The sequence below is a fragment of the Pelophylax lessonae genome (assembly GCF_965119305.1).
Source record: "Pelophylax lessonae genome assembly, chromosome: 3".
NCBI lineage: Eukaryota > Metazoa > Chordata > Amphibia > Anura > Ranidae > Pelophylax > Pelophylax lessonae.
Genome location: NC_138770.1, coordinates 537,420,703 through 537,447,771, shown reverse-complemented (window position 1 = coordinate 537,447,771; position 27,069 = coordinate 537,420,703). Strand labels below are relative to the sequence as shown.

General features: G+C 46.3%; 1 protein-coding gene across 1 annotated transcript in view; it reads left to right on the top strand.

Annotated features, from left to right (window-relative positions):
• Window positions 1-27,069, top strand: part of SCAF8 (SR-related CTD associated factor 8) — a gene marked incomplete at its 5' end in the record, with an annotated part of 194,012 nt that overhangs the window by 11,417 nt on the left and 155,526 nt on the right. Inside the window, 2 exon segments of the mRNA XM_082249133.1 lie at window positions 20,700-20,724; window positions 20,727-20,743. Of these exon segments, the coding sequence (XP_082105259.1) occupies window positions 20,700-20,724; window positions 20,727-20,743 (42 nt within the window).

The window sequence follows — 27,069 nt, the reverse complement described above, 5'->3', positions numbered from 1 at the left end:
ATGACGTTTACTGTTCATATTTTTATGGGGGCATGGAAGATGCCCGGCGGATGGTGGCGAGGCAGACATGGGAGGAGAGGTGGCGTCCAGGATATCAAGAGAGGCAGGTGTGGGGGGAGTGGGGTGTACAGTATACAGGTGGGTGGGGGAGGGGGTGTATATGTATAGTATACAGGTGTGTGAAAGGAGTGGGGTGTACAGTATACAGGTGGGTGGGGGAGGGTTGTATAGTATACAGGTGTGTGTGGGGTGGAGGGGGTGTATAGTATACAGGTGTGTGTGAAAGGAGTGGAGTGTACAGTATACAGGTGGGGGGAGGTGTACAGCGTGTGGGGAGGGTTGTACAGTATACAGGTGTGTGTGTGTGGGGGGGGGGCGGTGTTCAGTATAGAGATGGGGAGGGGGAGTGGTGTACAGTATACAGGTGTGTGTAGGGGGGGGAGGCTTGTACAGTATACAGGCGTGTGTAGGGGAGGGGTGTACAGTAAGTATACAGGTGTGTGTAGGAGGGAGGGGTTACAGTATACTGGTGGGGTCGCGGGGAGTGTAAATTAAAGATGCTTTGGTTCCTTGAGTAAAGTGCCTTCACAGTGTAGTATACAGACTGTGTAGGGAGGTCGGTGTCCCCCTGGCAGTAGGTCCTCTCACACACATGAGGCAGTCAGGCTGCGTGAAGAGGTGACTCACCATCAGGCAGAGCACGATCAGTGTGATGAGTACAGGGCCCCATCATCACTGGACACCAACTTCGCTCTTCTCTATTACCGGCCACAGACTCCGCCCTCTTCCTGACTCCAGACCGTCCAAACCCGCCCCGTACGCAATGTCATACAGAGTTTCTGATTCTTCTTTTCACCTTCCAAAGATGTCGGAGGACTCTGCCCCCTGGCAGTCCTCGGCCCCGTCCCCTCCCCTCCCCTGCTGATCATCCAAACCTCTTCCCGCCCGAGTGACTGAGTGATGTGCAGGGAGAGGGAGGGGGACAGAAGGACTTTGATAGGGGAGCGCTGGGGTGACGTCAGGAGAGGCAGGGCACGCCGAGGTGACGTCAGCTGGTCTCTGCATCTATGTAGAATCGCTGAAGGCTGAATCGCGATGCATCCATGCGATGATTCATTTCAGCACCCCTACTGTATATGCAGTAAAGCATTCTTGTTATACTCACTGTTGAACCTAATGGGTTAATCCTCTGCATTGTTTAAAAGGCAGTTTGATTCTGTCTTCTCTTTTCCTCCCCTTCTTCCACATTCCCCAAACCATCTCCTGATGGAACAGAGACTAGGGGATAAGCTGCACATGCTTGCTTTGGTGTGTGTTGATAGAGATGTTTTTTTTTTTTTTTCTGGGAGAGTGCATGTGATCAGCACAGGGCCAATCAGCAGTGTCCAGACAGAGGGTCAGGGATCCTGCAGTCCTATAGGACAGTCAGAGGAGAATGAAAATGCCTCCTACAAGCTTTAACCAGACACTGATAGAAGTCACAAGACTGCTGCATAGTGCTGATGAGAAAAGGGTATTTAGCAGTTTATATTTACTAAAATAATTGCATTTTATAAGTTTTGTGTACTGCGGGAGACCAGATATAGTAAATGCAGGGTCCTGGGTTTAGGAACACTTTAAGGTTTGAACATGCACTACAGATAAAGATTTAGAGCCGGTTCACACTGCCGCGACCATAAGTCGCCCCATGTCGGAGCGACTTTTTACAGCGACTTGTGAATTATTTTGTGCGACTTATATGACAGACGACTTTGTATTTGGCCAATCAGAATATGATGTGTTGTGACCTAATTCCCCTTTTCTGCTTTTTTTTTTTTTTACTCATTTCCTCATTGCCCACCAGTGCCACGTATCAGTGTCCACCAGTGCCACTGCCCACCAGTGCCATGTATGTGTCCACCAGTGCCACTGCCCACCAGTGGCACGTATCACTGTCCACCAGTGCCACTGTCCACCAGTGCCACTGCCCACCAGTGCCACGAATCAGTGTCCACCAGTGCCACGAATCAGTGTCCACCGGTGTCACGTATCAGTGCCACATATCAGTGTCCACCAGTGCCACATATCAGTGTCCACCAGTGCCACATATCAGTGTGCACCAGTGCCACGAATCAGTGTCCACCAGTGCCACGTATCAGTGCCACGTATCAGTGTCCACCAGTGCCACGTATCAGTGTCCACCAGTGCCAGGAATCAGTGTCCACCAGTGCCACGTATCAGTGCCACGAATCAGTGTCCACCAGTGCCACGTATCAGTGCCACGAATCAGTGTCCACCAGTGCCACGTATCAGTGCCATGAATCAGTGTCCACCAGTGCCACTTATCTGTGTCCACCAGTGCCACTCACACAGACCAAGCAGAGATAATGGAATATATATACCATTACATATATATATATATTTTATATATATATACAGTAAACCCCCTCCATTGTGGGGGTTACGTTTCGGACCCAGCTGCGAAAAGTGAAATTCCGCGAAATAGAAAAACCCTATTAAAATGCATTGTAGGCATGATTTTTTTTTACTGTCACTGTACGTGTAAAAGCATTTTAAGGTCTTTAAACACACTTTAAAAACAATAGAAACTAATTTAAGCACATAAAGGATACTAAGAGACAGAGCAAGAGCTATGGAAAACACAAAAATATCTAATTTTTAATGATTTATATAGTAAAATAACATTACAAAAAAAAATGTGAATTACCGGGACCGCAAAAACTGAACCGCGATGGAGCGGGGGATTACTGTATACCATATAGGCATGGCTGCAATGTGGGGAATGCCTGGCTAATTTCTTTCTTCTTCCTGGAAATTCTGATAACAAGTCGCTTCAATTAAGATAAGGAGGTGACTCCCATTGAAGTATATGGGAGAAGTCGGATCAAAGGTCGCCTCAAAATAGTACAGGACCCTTTTCTGAAGTCGGAGCGACTTCAGTAGTGCCGATTAAGACGGCACTGATTGATTAACATTGCTTTTGTTATGTCAAGCGACCTGGGGCTACACAAGTCGTGCTAGTGTGAATGGGCTCTTAGCCATTTGTGATTGTGTAAACGTTGTTTAGCCGTTGTATAAACGTCTTTATAAATAAAATAAGTTTCATAAACAAAAATATTGCCTTTTAAAAAACAGAAGTGCAACATTATAATAAAAAAAAAAAAACAAAAAAAACTGTGAACTGTTGGCTGTAATGCCATTGCACATATTACCTGAATATATTACCAACATTAAATATTGAGAAAATCCTTTTTCTTAATTTTTTTTTTTCTTCCAGCAGCTTAGAAGTTGCTCCCAACTTATTCTTATGTGGTAGCGCAGTGTTAATTTTTACATCAAATTTCAATTTCGTTTTAGTCCTCATCTTTTGACTAAAATGCCATTTTAGTTTAAGTCATCTGAATTGTTTTACTTTAAGTTGTAGTTTAGTAGACTAAAATCGTGCTAATTTTGTCAACGAAAATATTTTCGTCGTCAAAACTAACACTGGTATGTGCATGATTTTAACACAAACTTTCTCATTGTGAGAAATGCTTTATTTTAAATGTCATTGATAATCTCCACTATCCTCCCACATAAAGCAGGAAAATGTTCTTTTCATTTTGTATGTGACAGCAGTATGGAGCTCATGCTAGTTTAATATTAGTGAAATGATCAGCTAAAATGATTCTGTTCTCTAGCTCGATCGTCGCCTCCTCCCATACTAGCCTCCAGGTCTTCTCTACCCCATACCACCTCTGTCCAGGTATCCTCTTCTCCGTCTGTCTTTAGGCCTAGTACAAAAAACGTAATGCTCGGGTTGGAGCCACTGTGTTAATAATCTAACATTAGTACAGCAATCTCCCCTGCTGTTCTAATGTGTTCTGACAAAGGGGTGCCAAACCCCCCCCCCCCCCCCGCCAGAACTATCACGTCAGCGCTCTCAGCCATTGGCTAAGAGCGCTGATCGGGAGTCAGGCAGCAGAGCTTTTTCGGTCATGCCCCTTCGACAAGCCAGCAGAACGGCCTGCTTCTATCGGACCGGCTGCAGTACACACAGGCCAAGTGTCGGCTGGTTTCTGTCGAACCGGCTGATGCTGCCCGATATTTGGCCCGTGTGTACAGGGCTTTAGGGGATCCTTGAAAACAGGTTTTCCTGAGGAGATCAATTTGGCCTCAAGCTAAAAATGTTACTTTACTTTCTCCAACTCATCACTCATAGTTGATGCCTTTTGCATTGCTAGCCCCTTCCTTCCCCAGATTGTAAGCTTTCATGCACAGGGTCCTGATGTACAGTATTGAATGTTTTTGTAACTGTACTGTCACCCTTTATTTTGTAAAGTCATCCATAAACTGTTGGTGCTATAAAAATTCTGTATAATAATAATAATAATTCTATCATCTACAACAGCCCAAGGCCTTATACAACCTATATGGAATGTCCATCCAGCTCATATATGCCCATTGGGCCAGAATTAGTGAAAGTTAACAGCCTGTTGCTTTAGACTTGCCCTGTAGTATGGCATGAAGCAAATGGTTTGGTAAGGACTCAAGTATTAATACTGTAGTGTTAATTCACAAAAGCATTATGCGTAAAGTAATTTTTATCCAGAACTATTTCCCGATGTATCCATCAAAAGCTTTTTTCTCTTACGTCCTCCGACAGTCGCCGCCCTCTTCATATTCGTCACAATGGGGTTTTAGACTTTGCTCCGAAGGAGTAGCTAGGCAACAGAATATGTCAATATAAAAGTTTTAACACATCCCACCCCCAGGGGGTGGTCCCCTCAGTCAATACCCTCCCACTTCCTGTATCCATACTCCAGTTTCAATGTCTAGCTTGTCAGGAGTAGCTGGATGTCTCTATGCTGGGGCATTTGTCTCAGCCTTTTCCCTATTCTTTTTTGATTTTGTTTGAGTTTTTTCTCTCTGTTTGCTTAGCTGTTCATTTTGTCAGCGTTAGTTAGTTCTTCTGATGAAGAGGATTCGTGCGGGCTGGGACTCGGGCTGATCCCCCTGGTCGCAGGTTGTGGGTCGGTGGTTTTCCCGGCCTGCCATCGAGCGTTCAGCCAGGTATCGCTCCTGGCACAGTGAACGACCCATCCCTGTTCAGGGCAGGGATGCTTGGTGAGGTGGCTACCTCACTGGACGCTGTGCGGTTTCTTAACCCCGGTTTCGTGCGTCCTGGATGCGACTCTCCCTGCCTCATGTGCTGCGGTTTGTTCGCCTGTGCGGGTCCCCCGCGTCCTTAGAAGGTAAGTGTACTTATGTGGGGACCTGTCTGTCAGGGGGGGGGGGGTGTCAGTCTGGGACTGTGTAACCTGCCTCTATTCACACTATTTGGCTCCCTGTCATTCTGCCTGCACGCTGTGGGCTGCAGGAGGGGGGGCTGTGTGGCACTGTGTGTCTGCCTGTTACTGTGTGAAGCGCTGTGTGCTGTGGGGCATGCCTTTGGTCATGTTGGGGGCACTGTACAGCGGTCGCTGTGGCGACCTGCCATGTTGATTTTTACATGGGTGATGTGTTACATCGCAGAGCGGGGGAGCGGCGTTTTCGGCCGCCAAGCGCCGCCATTTTGCCTGCATCGCCCTGGCCGCATGTTTTCAATGCGGGCGGCCATTTTCTTGTAGCCTCTCATAGGCTTTACAAGAGCGCCCTGATTGCATCCCTTCCTCTTTCCTGATGTGCACCGATCGCAGCAGCAGCTACTACAGGGGTCCCCTCAGGTTTTTTTGACTTTTCTATCTGCCTGTATCCATTGCCTGTTTTCTGTGCTCTCCCTGTGGGGGTCTCATTAGGCTTGTGTGTGTGGCGGTGGGCTGCGCTCGCCGCGCTTGTTAAGGGGGCAGTTAACCCTTTCTTGTCAGCATAAGTTTTGTGGGGCAATGGATTCTCAGGAGGGCAAATTTCCTGCCACATTGGTGGGTAGCCAGGGGACTGCTGTTTCTCCCCCAGGGGGGGATTTGGCTGTGATTGTGGCTAATCTTGCTGCCCAGGAGCAAATGCTGGTGGCTGCTCAATCCACAAAAAGGTCCAGAGTTTCAATTTCCTCTGGTTCAGAGGGTGATGGTGCGGGGGCTGATATGGCCGGGGTCTCCTTGTCGGGGTCCCTTTCCTCCCTGGATCTTGTGGGGTCCGAGGTGGAGGCTGAGGTTGAAGGGGTGGATAATTCTCCCCCTGGCTCGTCTGAAGAGCTTGCACTCATGGATGCCTTGGTTGCTTCCATCAAACAAACGCTGCGCTTGCAAGATGAACCGTGTCCGCCGGCTGCTTTGGCAGCTTATGGGACAAAGAGAAAGCGCAAAACATCGCAGGTTTTTCCCTGCACTGATGATTTTCAGAGCGCAGTTAAGGAACAATGGCGTAATATTCGCAAACCTTTTGCGGTACCCAGTAGGTTTAAACTGCGTTATCCCTTCACGCCCGCTACTGACGAGCGTTGGTGTGTACCACCTCCTGTGGATCACGCGATCGCGGTTCTGAATAAGTCCACTGCGATTCCTGCTGAGGATACCCCGGTATTCCGGGATGCCACAGACAAGAGGCTGGAGTCTCTTGCCCGTCATAGCTATTCTATTATGGGTTCTATGCTAAAAGCTCTGTTTGCTTCCCTTATGGCGGCCCAGGCGGTCGCGAGTTGGACGCAGGTGCTTAGACGCGTTTTGGTGGCTGACTCAGCCCCGCAGGCGACATTGGACATGGTGGATCAAATCCATCAGGGTGTCATGTATTTGTGCGATGCAGACTTGGATATGGTCCAGTTGGCCGCACGTGTACACGGTGTGGCGGTGTTGTCTCGCCGTTTGGTTTGGTTGAAGTGTTGGTCGGTGGACCAATCTTCTCGCAAGACTTTAGCCAATCTCCCTTATGACGGTTCTCGTCTGTTTGGCGAATCCTTGGATACTCTGATTAAGGGGATCACTGGGGGAAAGAGCACGCTCTTACCCCAATCCCAGAAGGCTAAGTCGGCTCCTGGTAAGAAGCATGCTTCCTTTCGGCCCTCTCAGGGGTCCTTTCGTGCCTTTCGGCCGCACTTTAAGGGCAAACCGTTCAAAGGTCAGGGCTCTCAAAAGAAGCCGTGGACAGGTAAGCAGAAGTCCGGCCAATCCGGATCCGCTGCCCACAACAGTGCGGCCTGAAGGGGCGCCCTCACCCGGTTCTGGGGTGGGGGGACGCTTGCTCGGTTTTCTACAACCTTGGCTGGCCCGTGTTCGGGACAGGTGGGTTCAGGAAATCGTTCGATCTGGTTACAAGATCGAGTTTCTCTCTTGGCCGGAGAGCAGATTTTTTCCCTCAAATCTTCAACTGTCTCCGGAGCGTTTGCGGGATCTGCACCTGGCGGTGCGGGACCTGAGAGCTCAGGAAGTGGTGGTCCCGGTGCCTCATCGGGACAGATTTCGGGGGTTCTATTTAAATCTGTTCACTGTACCCAGGAAGGAGGGCAAGGCTCGTCCAATTCTGGACTTGAAGGCTCTAAACCGCTTTGTGCGGGTTCGCAAGTTCCGCATGGAATCTCTGTGGTCGGTGGTGGCTGCCCTGGTTCCGGGGGAATTCATGGCCTCCATCGATCTGAAGGATGCGTACCTACACATCCCCTTTTTCGAGGGTCACCAGAGGTACCTTCGATTCGCCATTGCGGAGGATCACTACCAATTCGTGGCGTTGCCTTTTGGCCTCGCTTCGGCTCCGGGTTTTCACCAAGGTGCTTGCGCCACTGCTGGCCTTGTTAAGGGCCCAGGGCATCTCTGTCCTGGGGTATCTGGACGACATTCTGGTTCGATCTGCGACCAGCCAGGGTCTGGAGAAGGATCTGTCCGTCACGGTGCAGACTCTGCAGGAGTTTGGTTGGACGATAAATTATCCAAAATCGACACTGTGCCCGGCGGTTCGTCTTCCCTATTTGGGAATGATCCTGGACTCGGTCCAAGCGAAGGTCTTCCTACCGGACGACAAAATCAAGGTTCTTCAGGGAGAAGTCCAGTCCCTCAGGGACGTTCCGTGCTCATCCCTGCGGAAGTGCATGCGGTGTCTGGGTCTGATGGTCTCGGCTTTCGAGGCGATTCCCTTTGCCCAGTTTCACACGAGGGGTCTCCAAGCGGAGATTCTGTCCAAGTGGGACGGGCGTCCGCAGTCTCTGGATGTCCAGATTTCGTTGAGCCGTCGCACCAGAAGGGATCTTCTGTGGTGGCTCCAGTCCCCGGCGGTGTCGGGGGGAAAGTCTTTTCGTCTTTCATGGACGGTGATCACCACGGATGCCAGCCTGTCGGGCTGGGGTGGTGTTCTGGGCGTTCTGTCCGCCCAGGGGACTTGGTCGGAGGAGGAATCCTCCCTTCCGATCAACATTCTGGAGTTGCGTGCGATAACTCTCTGCCTTCACCGTTGGACGGACAGGCTGCGCGGCTGTCCGGTTCGGGTGCAGACGGACAATGCCACGGCGGTGGCTTACGTCAATCACCAAGGGGGCACCAGGAGTGCCCGAGCGGCTCGGGAAGTGGCCGACATTCTTTCTTGGGCCGAGACTCATGTCCCGGCAATATCGGCGGTACACATTCCGGGGGTGGAGAACTGGCAGGCGGATTATCGGAGTCGCCAGACCCTGGATCAGGGGGAATGGTCTCTCCACCCGCTGTCTTCCAGATGTTGTGCGCGAAGTGGGGTCTTCCGGAAGTGGACCTGTTCGCGTCTCGTCTGAACAACAAGGTAAAAGGTTCGTGGCAAGGACGCGCGATCCTCGGGCAGACGCGTCCGACGCGCTGGTGGCCCCGTGGCACCAGTATCGGCTGCTGTATGCATTCCCGCCGATTCAATTGCTGCCCAGGTTCCTTCACAGGTTGAACTCGGAACCACACGCGGTGATTCTTGTGGCACCGGACTGGCCTCGCCGGTCCTGGTACGCGGATCTCGTGAACCTGGCGGTCGACGCTCCTTGGCGTCTGCCTCTTCGAGAAGATCTCTTGTCTCAAGGGCCGATATTCCATCCTGCTTTACAGTCGCTGGCTTTGACGGCCTGGCTGTTGAAACCGAGGTCCTGAAGGATAGGGGTCTCTCTCCGGAGGTCATTCACACTTTGATTAACGCGAGGAAGTCTTCCTCGGGGAAGGTCTATCACCGTACTTGGAAGGCCTATTTTGCCTGGTGTGAGTCCAGGGGGTTTTCACCTCGCACATACTCTGTGTCTAGGGTGTTGTCCTTCCTTCAGACGGGTGTCGACCAGCGTATGGCGGTGGCTACGGTCAAGGGTCAGGTGTCTGCGCTGGCCGTTCTCTTTCAACGTCCTATAGCGTCTAACTCTTTGGTTAGTACCTTTGTTCAAGGGGTGCGACATCTGGTCCCTCCTAGGAGGGCACCCTTGCCTCCTTGGGACTTGAATCTTGTGCTGTCCGTGTTACAACACGCTCCTTTTGAACAGATCAGGAAGATCTCGTTGTCCATGTTGTCCAAAAAAGTCGCTTTTTTGGTGGCGATAACTTCGGCTCGTAGGGTTTCGGAGCTGGCGGCTTTGTCCTGCAAGTCTCCGTACTTGGTCCTTCATCTGGATAAGGTGGTCTTGCGACCCAACCCTTCTTTTCTTCCGAAGAGAGTTTCGGATTTTCACATCAATGAGGACATTGTCCTGCCTTCGCTCTGCGCGAAGCCCAAACATCCGAAGGAGGTGGAGCTGCATTCCTTGGATGTTGTTCGGGCGATTAGGGTTTACCTGAAATCGACTGAATCTTTCCGCAAGTCAGATTCCTTGTTTGTCCTTCCTGAGGGACCTCGGAAGGGCTTGGCTGCGTCGGCCTCTACCATTGCCAAATGGATCAGACAGACTGTGGAACAGGCCTATGCTTTGAAGGGGAAAGTTCCCCCTGTGCCTGTGAAGGCGCACTCTACAAGATCTCTGAGTACGTCTTGGGCCTGTCGTCATGGGGCTTCTGTGGCCCAGGTGTGTAAGGCGGCGACTTGGTCGTCCGTTCACACCTTCACGAAATTCTACAGAGTGGATGTTCAGGCATCGGCAGATGCTTCCTTTGGCCGCAAGGTTCTTAATGCGGCAGTTCCTTAGAGCCTCTTGTATGGGCTTCTTGGCTGTTTGGGATACATGTTGTTATCCCTAGGTTATTTGTTTTCCTGGGATTTTTTGCTTCTGTTGAGCAAGTTTTTTCTTCGGTTGCCCAGATGGTTTCCTTCCTTTGGTAAGGTTCCTTTCTTTGCTGTGGAGACGGTGTTGCCTTGGGCGCGGCTGCGTTTCCCACCCCTCATGTTTGCACTGCTTTGGGACGTCCCCATTGTGACGAATATGAAGAGGGCGGCGACTGTCGGAGGACGTAAGAGAAAACGGAATTTTTGTAAAATCTTACCTGTAAAATTCCTTTCTCTGAGTCCTCCGACAGTCGCCGCCCCCGCCCCTCTTTTGGGGTTGTTTGTACTCTCTACTGCTATTCCACTGAAACTGGAGTATGGATACAGGAAGTGGGAGGGTATTGACTGAGGGGACCACCCCCTGGGGGTGGGATGTGTTAAAACTTTTATATTGACATATTCTGTTGCCTAGCTACTCCTTCGGAGCAAAGTCTAATACCCCATTGTGACGAATATGAAGAGGGCGGCGACTGTCGGAGGACTCAGAGAAAGGAATTTTACAGGTAAGATTTTACAAAAATTCCGTTTTTTTTTTTTCCAACTTTACTAAAGATTTTATCCAAAGGAACTGCCAAATTTATCACATGCATGTGTTATTCATGATTCTTCCTGCTCCCCCCCCCCCCCCCCCCATGGAATTTTTTTTTGAAAGTTGCAGTCATGTGATGCTCTATTCTTGAGTCTCCCTCCTCTTCTGTTTACATCTGGCGGGGGGCTTTTTTCTTCTGAACAGTGTCCATGGCATGCAAAGGAGGAGTGTTTTTAGTGTGAGGGAATGGTAGAAGACAGACTGGTGAGGGACCATCTGCCACGCTAACAAAAAACCTTGCAGGATTGATGAGGGTGTAGCAAGGGGCAAAGCTAGTTTTGAGTAGTGCTGAAAAAGTGACAAGGACTCCTATCAAGTGTCTTACGTCCCCTAACTGGAGCTGAAGGTTGCCTTAAGAACTGTATTTCACATACTCATGCTGAAGCTGAAGGCATCATTAAAGATGCTGTAAGCTCGGGGAAAGTTTCACTAGTTCTTTGGTTGCTTGTTCACATCTAACTTTTACACTCTGCGTGTAAAAAGTGTAAAAAGCATAGGACTAAAAACAAACTATAAAAATCCAAAAATAAAGTAAAAAAAAAATAAGGATCAATAGAATTTCGGTATAGATTTCAGTGTCCCAAAAGATCGTTTTACATGGGAAAGAAAACGGATAGATGCATGCATAGGAGAGCCAGCTTCCCCAGATCCTCTGTGCGCAACACCAGCAATGTAGAAGATGGCAACTTACCAGAATGTGTTGGCTTCCAAATTAATGGAAAAGCCAAATGAGCTTTAGTGAAAAAAACCTTCCCAAACACATCCATAAAGGTACTGGCAGTCCTGGTGTGCTCCGTTTTTAGGGTCTGGTTCCCGATGAATGCATATTTAGAACATAAGAGCATAGCATAATTCTGTATAAAAGGGCTTTTCTCATACGTTCATTGATGGACACTGGGTTATACTTCCCCCTACAGGAGTAGGACACTAGGCAGAAAAAGAATCTGGCTACATCTATGGGCTGTCCCAGGGGATATACTCCCTCTCTGTGCTATAGGTTCTCAGTTTTTTTCTTCCTAGTCAGAAGTAAGGACCTAGTTCCTTGCTGGGATCTCTGGTCCTGGCAATTTTTTCTTTTTGGATAGAAATTTTTCTACCGTTTTTTTTCCTGTGCGATCTACAATCAACTGTCGGACTGGGCGACGGGCTAGATTATCTAGATCCAGTGGTCACTCCAGTCTGCCCAGACATCAGCTCCTCCCTAGGTCGGTCACAACATAGCCCCACTGGACAGGGGCTGGCCTGCAAGCCTCGCAAGGTCGCATACGACCGGGTCTTGTCCCGAGTCACAGCGTTCCTCTTGGCCAGCAGCCCCCCATTACGATGGCAAGGAGGTTCTGTCTGGAGCGGTGCCCCCCTGGTTCCTGGTATGGTGAGTAGCTGTCCCCCCCTCTCCCCCTGGAGGGCTGTGAGGTGGACTTGTTGGACACCCTCCTTGGGATGGTCAGACCCCCGGGTTCCCCACCTTCCCGTCAGGCATCCCCCCTTCATCTGTCCCCCCATCCTACCTCCCCTCTCCATTTGTGCTGGGGCTGTGTGGGTGGTCTGGTCCACCACCTGGGATGGGGGCAGGTTGCTATACTGAAGATGGGGGCGGGGCGGAGGTGCACCGCCACGGACCAGATGATCGGCTGTGTACTGGGAGGTTGTACCTGGTGGGGGCACCTGCCAGGGCCCCCCCTCATCCTGCCTGGGTTTGTCCTTGAGGCCTAGGGATCCCTCCTGGGAGCCTCACAGGGCTGCCATTTTGCAGTGGCCTGTGTAGTCTAGCATATGGAAGTAGAAAAAGTAAGACCGCACTCCAGTAAAGTCGTTTGTTGAAATCAAAAACTGTTTCCTTTATTCCACACACTGTGTGGTTATGAGTAAGCGACTGGGAATGTCGTGAAACGCGTCAACCTACTTGTCTGCTGGTACACTGTCTGTCTTTTGCTTTACTTGAGGAATAAAGGAAACAGTTTTTGATTTCAACAAACGACTTTACTGGAGTGCGGTCTTACTTTTTCTACTTCCATATGTTCCTGGATTACAGATCCGACCTGCACACGATCTTTGACATACACCTGAGCGGCTACACTCTCTGTCTTTTCTGTGTAGTCTAGCAGCCATGACAGTGGACCCCTATGGGCGGCGATTTTGGCAGTGGGAGCCTCTCCTCATTCACTGGTGCTGATCCTGGATCCCTTTACTTCCATATCGCCAAGCGGCAAGTGCAGATTATTCTGGTGGCTGTAGGCGCCTGTTTCTGTGGGTGGTGAGTCTGGTGGGGTCCTCTCCCTCTCTGCTGAGGATCGCTTGGTGCTTTGTGCCCGGCGACCGGGTGGTGCTGCCAGCGAGGTGGGGGTTGTCCCGTTGCAGTGTTTTACACTTTTTGTGGTGTCTCTCTGGTGACTCATGGAATCTTTGGAGCACATCTCCCCAACCGATCTCCTCTCTGAGGCTGCGGGGCCCTCCGGGTTCCAACCATCTATTGTTGCACTGACTGCAGTCCTTGAGTTCTTTTGTGTCCCAGGTGGAGGGGGCTTTTGGGCGACGGGCTAGCAAAAAGCACCCCATGCCTTCCCCTGCCTCATCTGTCTCATCAGATCCTGAATCTGAATCGGCTGCCGTGGACATGGGTCTCCCTGCTGGGTCTGCGAACACGCGCCCCGAATCCTCAGATAGTGAGGATGATTCCTCCACATCTGCAATCACGCGGAAAAGGCGCTGGTGGAAGCACTGATTGTATCTGTGCATGAAACCTTAGGCCCCTTTCACACAGGCGGACCGTTAAGATCCGCCTGTTCGTTTTTTTTGGCGGATCTGAACGGTCCCCCCATGCATTCCTATGGGGCATCGGATGTCAGCGGACATGTCCGCTGACATCCGATCCGTCAAATCTGGACGGATGAAAACCCTATTTTCCATCCAGCGGATCGGATGAGAACGGACTGACGGTCCGTTCCCATCCGATTTCCCCCATAGAGATGCATGGGGAACTGACAGCTGTGTCTCCGCACACAGCGTGGAGACACAGCTGTCCTCCTGCTGCTCAGCGGGGGATCGGCGGTTCGATCCCCCGCTGAGAAAAGCGTAATCCGTTTGACGGACTACAAGTGTCAAAGAGCCCTTAAAGATAAAGGACACAGCTGCGACAGAGGCACAGGTTCCCTTTCGCACTCACAAGCCATCCAGAGCAGTAAAGGAGTTTCCTGTCCCCGCCTATTTTCCCAGAATTGTTGCTTAAGAGTGGGGATGACCAAAGCATCTCCCCTTGGGGTCCCTAAGTGCTTTACTAAGTGATACCCCTCTGAGGAGTCCCTTCTTAAGAAATAGACTGTTCTGTTGGTGGTGGACCCCCTGGTTTCCAGATTGAACAAGGCCACCAAGATTCCGGTTGAAGAGTCACTGGCCTTTAAGGAGCCGACTGACAGGAAGGCGGAGGCTGTGGCCCGCAACATGTACACTTTAGCTGGTTCGGCACTGAGGCCGGTATTCACCTGGTGTCGCAAAGTCTGACTAAGTGGGCTACGCTTTTACGCCATGACCTGTAGGGAGAACAGCTCCCCCTTACTTTGAAGTCGCACAGATATGAACGGTACTTATTGAAAATCATGGGCATGGCTTGTCATGCGACTTTGCAGTCCCAAGTCACAGGACAAGTCGCACAAGTGTGAAATGGGCCTAAAGCTCATTTGGCTTTTCCATTAATTTGGAAGCTAATACTTTCTGGTAGGCTGCTATCTTCTACATTGCTGGTATTGCACATGGAGGATCTGGGGAAGCTGGCTCTCTTATGCATGCATCTATCGGTTTTCTTTCCCGTGGAACACGCTCTTCTGGGACACTGGAATCTATTCCTAAGTTCTATTGATTCTTTTTTTTTTTTTACTTTTTTTTCCCTGATTTTTATGGACCTTCAGTACCGGTTCACACTTGTGCGGTTTGCGAGATCGCATGTAATTCGGGGCGCACTGCTCCTAAATTACATGCGATCTCATGTGCGGATGCGAGGTCAGCCATACACTTTGTATGGCTGAATTCGCAGCGCATCCGCAGCAAACTCGCACATAAGGCTTTATTTGAACTTGCAGATCGCACTGCGATATGCGATCGCAACTGGGGGTGTCGTTAACTTTTAATTGACACCCCCTGCGTATCGCATATTGCAGTGTGAACTGCCAGATGTGTGGATGCGATGCGGGAACACGCTGCATATTAGCAGCGTTCCCGCATCGCACAAGTGTGAACTGGCACTAATTGATGCTTTTGAGTTTAGATATTATGTCACTTATATATTGTCATTGTTTGTTTTTATTTTTCTTAAATTCGTGTAGCATTTTAGCATTTGTCATTTTCTGATAGTGCTTCTCTCTCTTTCTCTCTCTCTCTCTCTCTCTCTCTCTCTCTATATATATATATATATATATATATATATATATATATATATATATATATATATATATATATATATATATATATATATATATATATATATATATATATAATGTTTTGGCTATTGGCCCATGCTAGCAGCTGTCTTATCACTTGTGTTTTGTTCTCTGTACATACATCTAGTGTGTATATTTTTCATTTTCTTTATTTCAAAACAAACTAACCCTTTTATGTCAGTGAGCAATTTAGTTCTGTAGGATCAACATTTCCCAGAAGTCCTTGCAGATAATTTTGGTTGTCCACACATACTGTACTTTATATAGATAGTTATTTGACAACAAATATCTTTTCACCAATTACTGTACTGCAATCAGTAAATATGAGTAGGTCAGGGGCAGTCAAATCTGATATTCTAAAGTAAAGGATGCCATATGAGTTTTCTAATGCACTTATCACTTTAGCATAAAAAACAATGTATATTGCTTTTCTGTCACCAGTGTGTGGAGGGAGCAATTGGCTTCCAGTCATTTTGAAAGTTGAGAGCTCTTTTTCCACATTCCTGGAGAACAAAGCTGGAGATTCGGAATTGTTATCAAGAAAGTTAGTCTTTGGTGCAGAGAATCCTGCACCAGAGTAGTGAGTAAAGTGATGAGGGGTTCAGATTACTTGCATATGTGTGGCAGCAAAGAGGGTTGCCATTAATACAGACATGCTGCACATATGAGTCCTCAGGCACCAGAGCTTTCTGTGGTGGGAGCAAGCTCTTTGCATGCTCCCAGAACAATGGCTCAGTTGTCAAAGATAGCTCTTGGCCTTTACTAACGATTAGAAGATGGTGGGACCATCTCCCATTCATGTGACCACTGTGACCGATAATCACGGTGGTTATGTGATTGTCCGAGCCTTCCTGCCCCCTGGGTGTGCAGACCCTGTTAAAGAGATACTGTGCTTGGTGGGAAGGGGATAAATAATGCAGCTGTCAGCAAATTGAGAGGAGACAGGACCTGGAAAAGCCACACTTGTTCTGGCCCTCATTAAAATATAGGAGCATAATGACATACTAAGAGGAAAGTTTGGAAAACCTATGATCTCTGAACTGTTAAGCCAACAGAGATGAAGCCAAGAGGTTATAGAGAATCCTACACAGTAGCCCAAAGACCTAGAAAAGCCACAAAACACAATTTTACAAGTGTGCAAACATGCACTATTTTTGACTTGCAATTTCAGAGTGTTTGTATTAAAAGAAAAAACAAAAGCATTCTTTTTCAACCGTCCCCCCACCCCAGCCTATAGTCAAATGATGCTTGGGCAGGTCTTCTGTCCTCGACCAATGTAATTTAATGTCCTCCTCCAATGATGTGCAAGCAAAAATGCTGTTTTTTTTTTTTTTTTTTTGCATGTGATTGGATATTCTTTGTAAAGTGAAGTTTTACTTCATTTACTAAGCCCTGGAGCAGCTGCAATTGCAGAGTGTACAGTCTATTTGCCTTTAGTAAATGAACCCCCCACAGGCCTTATACTATCTATTTTCCAAAAAGGGGTCATTTGGGGGATAATTGTACTGTACAGTCCTGGTGTTTCGGGGCAATAAATAAGATGGGCATTTAGTACATCAGCGCTACCTTTTATATATAAAGTAAACCAACATTGTATCCAGACCGTGGGGTAACTTCTTTAAGATATGTGCAAAAATAAAGTGCCAGTGCAAAGAATATGTGCATACAAGAAAAAAGTTGTTGAATGTATGGCTGGATAATTAAAAATCACAAAGTGCTGGTGAAATTGTTTAATGTGATAAGATATGGTATATATATATATATAGTCAATAAATACTGATAAAAAGCATAAACAAATGTGCTTACAAAATAAATAAGAAGTGAAAATGAATAGGTAAAAAAGTGATGGTGGTGAGCTTTAGGTGCTTGTGTCCCAACTTCCACTAGAGGTCGCACTCACCCCTCAGCAAAGGTAACAATCCTGGCTGCAAATGGTAAAAGCAAAAACTTCCCAGATCTGGCTCCAGTGTATCCTTACGGACAGGTGGATCCCACCTGAGTGTTTAAGCAAAAAAGCCTCATAGCGTAGTATGTAATGTTGATATTACAGAAGGGAGCAGCAGTTCCAGTAGACGTCCAATGACGAAACACGTAGGGCGGTACCATACGTCAACATCACTTCCGGTCTGCAGTCCGCCGTGTGTGGACCGCGGAAGCTCCCCGGCGCTGCAAGCACGTTCTGAGTCGATCAACTACAGCTTAACCGTGAGTTACTGCTGCTCCCTTCTCTAATATCAACATTACATACTACGCTATGAGGCTTTTTTGCTTAAACACTCAGATGGGATCCACCTGTCCGTAAGGATACACTGGAGCCAGATCTGGGAAGTTTTTGCTTTTACCCTTTGCAGCCAGGATTGTTACCTTTGCTGAGGGGTGAGCGCGACCTCTAGTGGACGTTGGGACACAAGCACCTAAAGCTCACCACCATCACTTTTTTACCTACTCATTTTCACTTCTTATTTATTTTGTAAGCACATTTGTTTATGCTTTTTATCAGTATTTATTGACTATATATATATATATATATATATATATCATATCTTGTCACATTAAACAATTTCACCAGCACTTTGTGATTTTTAATTATCCAGCCATACATTCAACAACTTTTATCTGCACGGTTTATTTTGTATGCACATATTCTTTGCACTGGCACTTTATTTTTGCACATATCTTAAAGAAGTTACCCCACGGTCTGGATACACTGTTGGTTTACTTTATATATAAACGGTAGCACCGTTTCCAACTACCTTCCCCCCCTATATGATACTTGACCCCTAATTTTTTAGGGGTTGGTTGGTGGCTGCAACCTATTTTTATGCAATAAAGTCTCTGAGAATTTATCCATAGCGCTGGACTTTCTCCTCATCTGTATTTCATTTAGTACATCAGGACTAAACAATTTATATATATATATATATATATATATATATACTATAGTTTGTGGACTCTTAATCTTCCTACAGACTAAATAATAAACACTGATTTGATTTATTTTCACCATACAAATGTAGCAAAATACAGGATGGCCTAAATTTATGAAGAACAATTATTTATTTGCAAAATTGTAGAATAGAAACGAAGAAAAGCGCGTTTTTATTTTTTTTTTCTTTCAAAATTTTCAGTCTTTTTTGTTTATTTAGCAAAACATAAAAAACCCAGTAGTTGTTAAATACCATCAAAAGAAACCTCTATTTGTGTGTAAAAAAAAAAAGTGATAAAAATTTAATTTGGGTATAGTGTTGCATGACTATGCAATTGTCATTCAAAGTGTGGCAGGAAGGGGGTGAGAGTGCCTGGTACTGAAGTGGTTAAAGCAGAGGTAAACTCGCCAGCAAAAGCTTGTCCCATATACAAATGCACCATACATACACTATATTACCAAAAGTATTGTGACGCCTGCCTTTACACGCACGTAAACTTTTCCATCCCAGTCTTAGTCCGTAGGGTTCAATATTGCGTTGGCCCACCCTTTGCTGGTATAACAGCTTCAACTCTTCTGGGAAAGCTGTCCACAAGGTTTAGGAGTGTGTCTATGGGAATGTTTGACTATTCTTCCAAAAGCGTATTAGTGAGGTCAGGCACTGATGTTGACGCCTTAAGAGTTTCTCTTCACTAGAACTAAGGGGCCAAGCCCAACCCTTGAAAAACACCCCCACACCATAATCTCCCTTCGACCAAATGATTTGGACCAGTGCACAAAGCAAGGTCCATAAAGACGTGGATGCGCGAGTTTGGGGTGGAGGAACTGACCTCAACCAAATAGAACACCTTTAGGATGAATTAGCGCAGACTGCATTCCATGCCGTCTCATCTACATCAGTGCCTGACCAAACAAATGAGCTTTTGGGAGAATGGTCCAACATTCCCATACATACACTCCTAAACCCTGTGGACAGCCTTCCCAGAAGAGTTGAAGCTGTTACATCTACAAAGGATTGGCCAATGCAATATTGAATCCTATGGACTAAGACTGGGATTCCATTAAAGTTCATGTGCGTGTAAAGGCAGGTGTCCCAATACTTTTGGTAATATAGTGTACTTTCAAAGTTGTTTTTTGGAGTCTTCTTCATGTGATGACATATGACATCATATGAACATCTTGTCAGTGGTCTGGGCATCTGCAAAGCAATAACCATAGACCCTCCCTCTGACATCAAGAATTCGTTAAACTGAGTATCCATGCATCTGAAATCACAAGTGGGTGTAAACCACTGCAATCGGGGAAATCTGTACAAAGCAATGACGGGCTAATAGGAGCTGCAACTGTCCACATGTATCCACACATCAGGTGATTATCTGCGGTTTATCATTTGTCCCTTACCGCAGGTAACCACTAGTTGTGTGAATACATGCAGACAGCAATGCCTCTCATTGCTTTGTACAGGCTTCCTAGCCACGGATTGTCAAAACCACCTGTGATTCCAGCCTTGGAAATCTGCAGCCTCTTGCTGAAGGAATCTCCTCTTGGCCCTATTTGCAAGTGTGAATGAGGCCTAACAGATATTTGTCCAAATGTAATTTGCTGTTAAACAATTGCTGCTGTGCTTTACTTCAGTGAATGTCTAAATATCAACTGCAGCATATGCATACAGGTCTCTTTCTCTATAGAAATACCTCCTGAAGTCTTAAGCCCCGTACACACGATCAGATTATCAAACGATCTGTCATCTGTTTTTTTGTGGCATGCTAGTCTGATGTGGAAAGTGAAGAGGTTATTTTCATATGAAATTTTCCCATACGACAGAATTCTACTTCAGAAGTGCTGTCATGTGTTGGATTGTTTTGTATGTGTTCTTCCGTCTCTGAGCATGCCTAGTCTTGCTCTTAAGATTTTTTTCCATCGAAATCTGTACTAATGAGATGAAAATCGGACGTTGTTTCGACGGACGACAAAAATTATATAGCCTGCACATCAGCCGAAAAGTCGGAGTTGGCTGTCGAAAGCACCATACTAACAATCCAAAAATCGACAGATCAGTTGTCGGACGAAATTTCCCTACAGATTTTCTTATCGTGTGTACGGGCCTTTAGAAGCCATACATAGGTACTTGTAGGGGCAATTGCCAAATTAAAAATGGACAAAAAAAGGTCTTAGTTTCTCTGCAGCTGATCAGTCAAAGCCACAGTATATGTGCCCATGTGCAAGTATGCTACCCTTTGAGGTTTTTGTGTGCCAATTGTAATCCACATATTACCAAAAAATGTTGTGGTTACTGTTGTCAGTGTCAATTAAAAATATGTGTACTTGCATGCTGCTATGTTATGTTTAAGACTACAATACTTAAGCGGATCGTTCATACCTACTCACACACACTCTCCAAACGTGTATCAATGTGAAAAACTGTATTCAAATTTAAAGAGATACTAGCACATTGGCATTTGGGAGTGCGCCACCACTTTTGAATATAATACTGTTGTCAGTGTAGTGTGCTATCATTGCAGTGTAAGCAAGTATCTGCCACACAGTAGACGTTGCTTTGATGCCTTTAGAAGTTATCTTGGTAGAGCAAGAGGAAAACATTTAAAAATGTTAACTAGATCCCATGACTAATCCAATCTGTCATTTTTTCCAGGGTCGACATCAGGGTATTGAAGTGCCCCATATCGATCTAGTCAGGTTTGAATAATTTATGAGAAACCTGTAACCTTAATTTTGCATGTTTCATTTTGTTAAAGAGTTCTGTATTTTCTTCATGATGTGTTGTGCCAGCTTTAGTGATGATCCCCAGTGGTATTTTTTTACATGGATCTGAGGTTTTTAGTAGTTTATGATGTCTAGTAGTTTGGCTGTCTTTGAGGAATTGACTCGTAGTGTAGACAGGGTAATGGTCTGTTTTTTGTATGTTTGTCTTGATTCTCATGTGCCTTTTTTTTGCAATATCAGATTAGTGAGACATTGAACTTGGTATATAATTTGCCTCAAAATGAAAGCATGACCGTGTGAACATGAAGTTACTGTTTATCAAAGCTCTCATAAGCACATACCTGTGAAAAGAAATATTACATATCAGCTATTTTTGGTTGCTTGTTAGTAGCGTATTTATGCAATTTTTGCTAGTGGTTTCGTAGCTGGCGATGTGCAAGAATACAGCCTTGGATCCAGTTCACTTGCTGCTGTTGCTGTTTATATGATTCCTCTAGCATGTACAAGTCAGCAACCTTTGTTTACGGTGTGATTTCTCAAACCTCTGTGATGGCGAGCAATGCATTGCAACTAAAATAATAGGGCCAGTTAAGTATTTTACTGGAAATCTGGACTGTCTGCAAAGCACATTGGGGTTTATTTACTAAAGCTTGAGAGCGCAAAATCTGGTGCAGCTGTGCATAGCAACCAATCAGCTTCCAGGTTTTTTTTTTTGTTTTCCCCTCATAGCTTAATTGAACAAGCTGAAGTTAGAAGCTGATTGGCTACCATGCACAGCTGCACTAGATTTTGCAGTCTCCAGTTTAAGGGCCCTTTCACACGGCGCTCCGTATGTCCGCAAATCATCCTATTTTTTTGCGAATGATTTACTGACATAATGTAAGTCAATGGCATTGCGGATGTCAGCGGAATACCATCCGCTGACATCCGATTTTCTTCCTTTCAGTTCTGTTCTGTTTTTTGGAACGGAACAGAATCCTATTTTTCATCCGCTGACATCCGCAATGCCCATAGACTTACATTATGTCCGCATATCATCCGCAAACGGATGGGATGATATGCGGACATACGGAGCGGATGACACAAGTGTCATCCGCTCCGTGAAAAAAAAAAAAGGACCGGAGCGGAGAATAAAAACTGATCGCCCGTGTGAAAGAGCCCTTAGTAAATCAACCCAGCTGTATTTACAAAATTCATCCCCAATCTTTTTTTTTTTTTTCTAACCTAAGCCAAATTATGTAAATAGGATCCCAAGTTGCAATATTGCTTGCCCTTTTGAGAGCATTCAATGGTGATTATCCCTCACTGATCCTACATTCATTTCAATGCTTTTTTGCTATACTTTGGGGATTTTGCTATTGACATGTTTCACCAGTAGGGAAACAAAGCTTAAAGGCAGCTAGTATAATATTTAAGTTCATATAGGTATGTGCTATTGACAAGCTATATTTTATGGTTTTCCTTCGATTTTTGTTTCACGGTGGTAATGGCAAGTATTATTGAGTGCTGGTAGGACGTCCTATTGCTTTATTGCGTGTAATTTTGCATTTGGTGGTTTCTACTTTGATAGGTGAGGCCTTTATCAATTTTGAATCTGTATGGTTTGCTTTAGAAGTATCTAGATAAGCAAATGTTGAATTAGAGAAGATATATATTTGTAAAATAGTTAGTGATTGTAAAGTCTCGTTTAAAAAAAAAAAAAAAAATTGTTCTACTTACCTCCTCTGTGCAGTTGGTTTTGCACAGGGCAGCCTGGATCCTCCTCTTCTCGGGTCCCTCTTTGCTGTTCCTTGCCCCCTCCCTCCTGTTGAGTGCCCTCACAGCAAGCAGCTTGCTATGGGGGCACCCGAGCGGAGCTGCAGCTCCCTGTATCCATTCAGACATGAAGCTGCATTTGGCCCTGCCCTTCTCTCCTGATTGGCTCACTGACTTTGATTGAAGTCTCAGCCGATAAGTCCTGGACGACCGAGGGACTTGTGGACAGAGATGGGGCTCAAGTAAGTATTAGGTGGTTCTGGGGAGGCTGCTACACCCAAAAGGTTTTTTATTTAATGCATAAAATGCATTAAGATGATAAAAACCTTCTGACTTTACAACTCCTTTGAATGAATGGTTCAGTTTGCTTTTTAACTACCTATGAGCCTTATAATATTAAAGATTTTGTTAGTCTGTTCTGAAAGACATTTCCCTATACCAAATTATCTACACCCCACTAAATGGTGGAATGTGACCTGGACCAACTGACAGTCCTGTCTGGACCGCACTGCTTAGCAGCCTAGGTGTCGCCTCCCAGGTCTCCTCACCTAACAGGTCTGAAAAGTGGATAGAAGCTGCCCAAGTCTGTAAAATTACCAGCAGGTAATTTTTGCTAGGGCACTGAATGGTCCTAGCAACCAATCCCCCACTTGTTATCATGAAAGTTGGGCAGCTCCTGCCCTCCAGGAATGCCAAACCTTCCACCCTCTGCACTGCAGTGTTAAGGTAGGACTGTGAAAGGTAGGGGGATGTGATTTAAGAGGGGAGCAGTGATTGTGAGGGGACTTTGATTTAAGGGGGTGCTGTGATTGCAATAGGGACTGTTTTTTAAGGGTGGGGTTTAGGGCTGATTTTTATGTAAGGCCCCGTTCACATTTGGGCAATCAATAAATATGGGCAGAGTCAGAGTGATTCTGCCCATGAGTCTAAAATGCACAATGTATGTGCAATATCACCATGATTGTTTCACAACAAAACACACAAGTAAAAATGCGCCTGGTTCAGGGCCAAAATATGTTCTTGTTTAGTGCACCAAACGTGCATAGGGCAGCCCTATAAAGCGAATGAACTGTCCTACCTGGAAACATGCATGAATCACGCTTTTCAAATCCATAATGGGACCCATGTTCCCGCTATGCTAATAGGACCCAAGGGGGGCTGTGATATGGAAGGCAGGGTAGGTTATTGAGGACTGGGGGGACTATGATGTGAACGGTGGCTGAACACTCTAATTTAAAGAGAGAGGTGGCTTAGGACACTGATGTAGAGGAAAGGGTTGTGATGTGAAGTGGGGCCGAGGACACTGATGTAAAGGAGGTCTGCGATAAGAGAAGTTATAGCACAAAAATGAGATTCGGACCTCTGCTGGAATAAAATTTTACTGAATAGACCTCTGTGATTTTTAATTCAATACCCCTGATCTACACCAAATCAATGGCTTTAGAGAGGGCCTGCCATCACAATTTGTATTTTTCATGTTAGAAATACTGAATTGTGTTGTCATTTAGAATAAAACATTTCCAGCCTGCCATGAATGAAAAAACAAACAAAAACCCTGAAGTTATTCATTCTAAACTAGATAGCTTAGATCAGCGTTTTTCAAGCCCCGGCTTCAGATCGCAGAACCTCCTGCCCGCCAGGCCTTTAGCGTCATCCTCCATCTTTCTGTGACATGCTTTAGGTTGGCTTCAACAGTGCTCTCATGTTGGAACATTTTGGCTGGAGATCTTTGCATGTCTACATTTCCCAGCGTGACTTGAATAAAAGCTGTAAATTGCTGGAGGCTGGTGAACTTATGCAGCATGGTTACACTACTACCTGTAGTTCCCAGGACTACAGGAGCTGTATCAATGACTGCCTGAGGTCACAAGAACTGGTTGGATGAGGATTGGTGTCATCCAGCCAAGAAGTGAGGAAGCTCCTACTCTGCAAATGAAGGGAAGAAGATCACAGTCGCATGAAGCATGGTAAGTATTACAACCTAACATTTATTATTCACTCTGCGGGGACAAGCAAGAACAGACCAAAAACATTGGGGTTGGGCTTTTATAAACTTGCTTAACCTAAAGCTGAACTACAGACTGATACAAAAACCCCCGTAACTTAGTTCATTAAAATATTGTTTGGGAAAACCTCAGGAATGGGTAAAATGTGCTTTTAGGTGACGCAAGTGTAGTAGTGTAACTACTTGCAGTTAGAGTAAATCAGCCTCCTGTACAGTATCACTCCGACTGGGGGAGTCAGGGCCAATGCTAGGATCAGGAACACTGAAGCTGTCCATACATGGTTCGTATTTTGAGCCAATTAAGCAGGGATCGGGCAAATATTGATCCGTGTGTGATCACTGCAGTTGAACAAACGTTGATCTACTAATTGACTTCTTTTCAACTGCCCTGCTGGATAAAATCTGCTTGATCAGTGTCGCAGCCAGTAGACTGCAGCACTAATCTGTGTATTCTTACAGCAGGCAGATGTCAAAATACAATTGCTCAGCAGGGAGGAATGTGAAGGTAGAAAGTTCACTTTAAAGCGGTTCTAAAGGCTGTAAGCCCATAAGGAAAGCGGGGGGGGGGGGGGTTTCAAGCCACGGCTTTGTGTCTCATGAACGCTTAGAGCAGGGGCTTGGGAATGAGAACGTGTCAGTGCTTTCCCTGGGGGCCCTGCTGGGGGGGGGGGGGGGGAGCCAGAAGCGCTAGTGGGGGACCGAAAAGTAGAGAATCAGAGCTGTGCAGGTAAGTATAACATGTTTGGTAGTTTAAAAAAAAAACGAAGCTTTAATATCACTTTAGGCCAAGCTCTTTCTAATCTGTATCTAAAAACAATACACTTTATGTATGGGGTTATAAAAAAACAAAAACATACATACTCGCCTCTATTGGCGCTTTTCCACTGCATGGAACTGTACCGGTTCGGCACGCTTCTGTGATTTTCCACTGCTGGTACCGCATGGTATAGGGTCGGAACAGTACGGTATAGGTTTGCTTTTCCACTGCATGGAACCGAACGGTACGGTACGGCTCTGAAAAAACAGTACCTACTCGATTGTGGTTCCAACAGGTACCAAACTGTTACCATATCCCACAATCCTTTGCATGCAGTCACTACTAGCCACTGATTGGTCAGAGAATCCCACCCACCACGTTGTTATCCCACCCACTTAACTTTAGTACTACTTTAGTGGAAAAGCAAACCTATACCGTACCGAACCGTTCCGACACTATACCATGCGGTACCAGCAGTGGAAAAGCAAACCGGGCCAAGCAGGGCCGAGTAGAGCCGAGCCGGTACTTGCAGTGGAAAAGTGCCATATGTTCTTTCCCCTGCTGGCACTAAGCAATCACATGACCATTGATCACTCAGTTCTTGGTCTACTCAGGAACAGAGATCGGTAACTGTGGATCACTGCCCTCCACTCTGCTCCTCTAGCGCTGGGCTAGGGAAGGGAGCGGGTGCAGCTGGCTTTGGTTGTCAGCCATGCGCAAGGAGTTAGGGCCAGGCAGCTGGGTGTATCCTGCTGATATGGTCGGATACCTTCCAGAACCTGGAGTAGCTCTGTGTTGTGTTGTCAGCTGACAGCAGGCTATAGCCCACTGTCTGCTAATTCTGGGTCACGGGAGAGCAAAAGTAAGTGCACTCTAACCCAAAAGAGAAGTATGGCCAAAAAAGTTTTGACCATAATTCTCTTTTAAAGCGGTAGTATCGCGCTTTTTGACACTTTTACCTACAGGTAAGCCTATAATAAGGCTTACCTGTAGGTACAAATAGTATCTCCTAAACCGACACGGTTTAGGAGATATTTACAGTGCATGCAGCCGCTCGAGCGAGCGGCGCATGCGCTCTGAAGGTCCGGGGGGACCTTCAATTAAGTTGCCGGGAGCTTGCCGGAAAAATCACTCCCGCGCACATGCGCGGGAGTGACGTCATCGCGGCTCCGGCCAATCATCGCGCCGGAGCCGTCTCTTCCGGCCAATCAGCGCTCCGGAGCCGCCGAACCCGGAAGAGACGACGAGGGATCATGGCAGCGCCCGCTGCGATGTCCGGGGGTCCGTGTCGGGGCTTCGTTTTAAGGTAAGTTACACATAATGGGCTAGTATGCGATGCATACTAGCTCATTATGCCTTTGTCTTGCAGGTTTTTTTTTTTAATTTTTTTTTTTTATAGGGTTTACAACCGCTTTAAAGTGGCTCTATAAGTAGCTTTAAAAGTCTGCATGAATACATTTCTGACTTGTCACAAAATACAGCAGCTAGATCATTTTTCTAAGAAACTGTGTTTAAAGAGTAACTTTTGAGCTCCATCCAAGCAGGGATGTTCATATAGCCCATAACTGCACAGGCATCAGAAATGAACATGATTGTGTCAGCTCTGAACAAATATGGTTCTTGTAGGCATTGCAGAGGGAGTACTCTTATCTATGTGACAGCTAATAAATACCTGCAAACGCCAAACTTGTACAGTATTTTAGCATATTGTTAGTATACAAAAACTATCTGGTGCTAGGTCCACTTTAAAAAAATAAATAACATTCCCAAAATACCTTAACC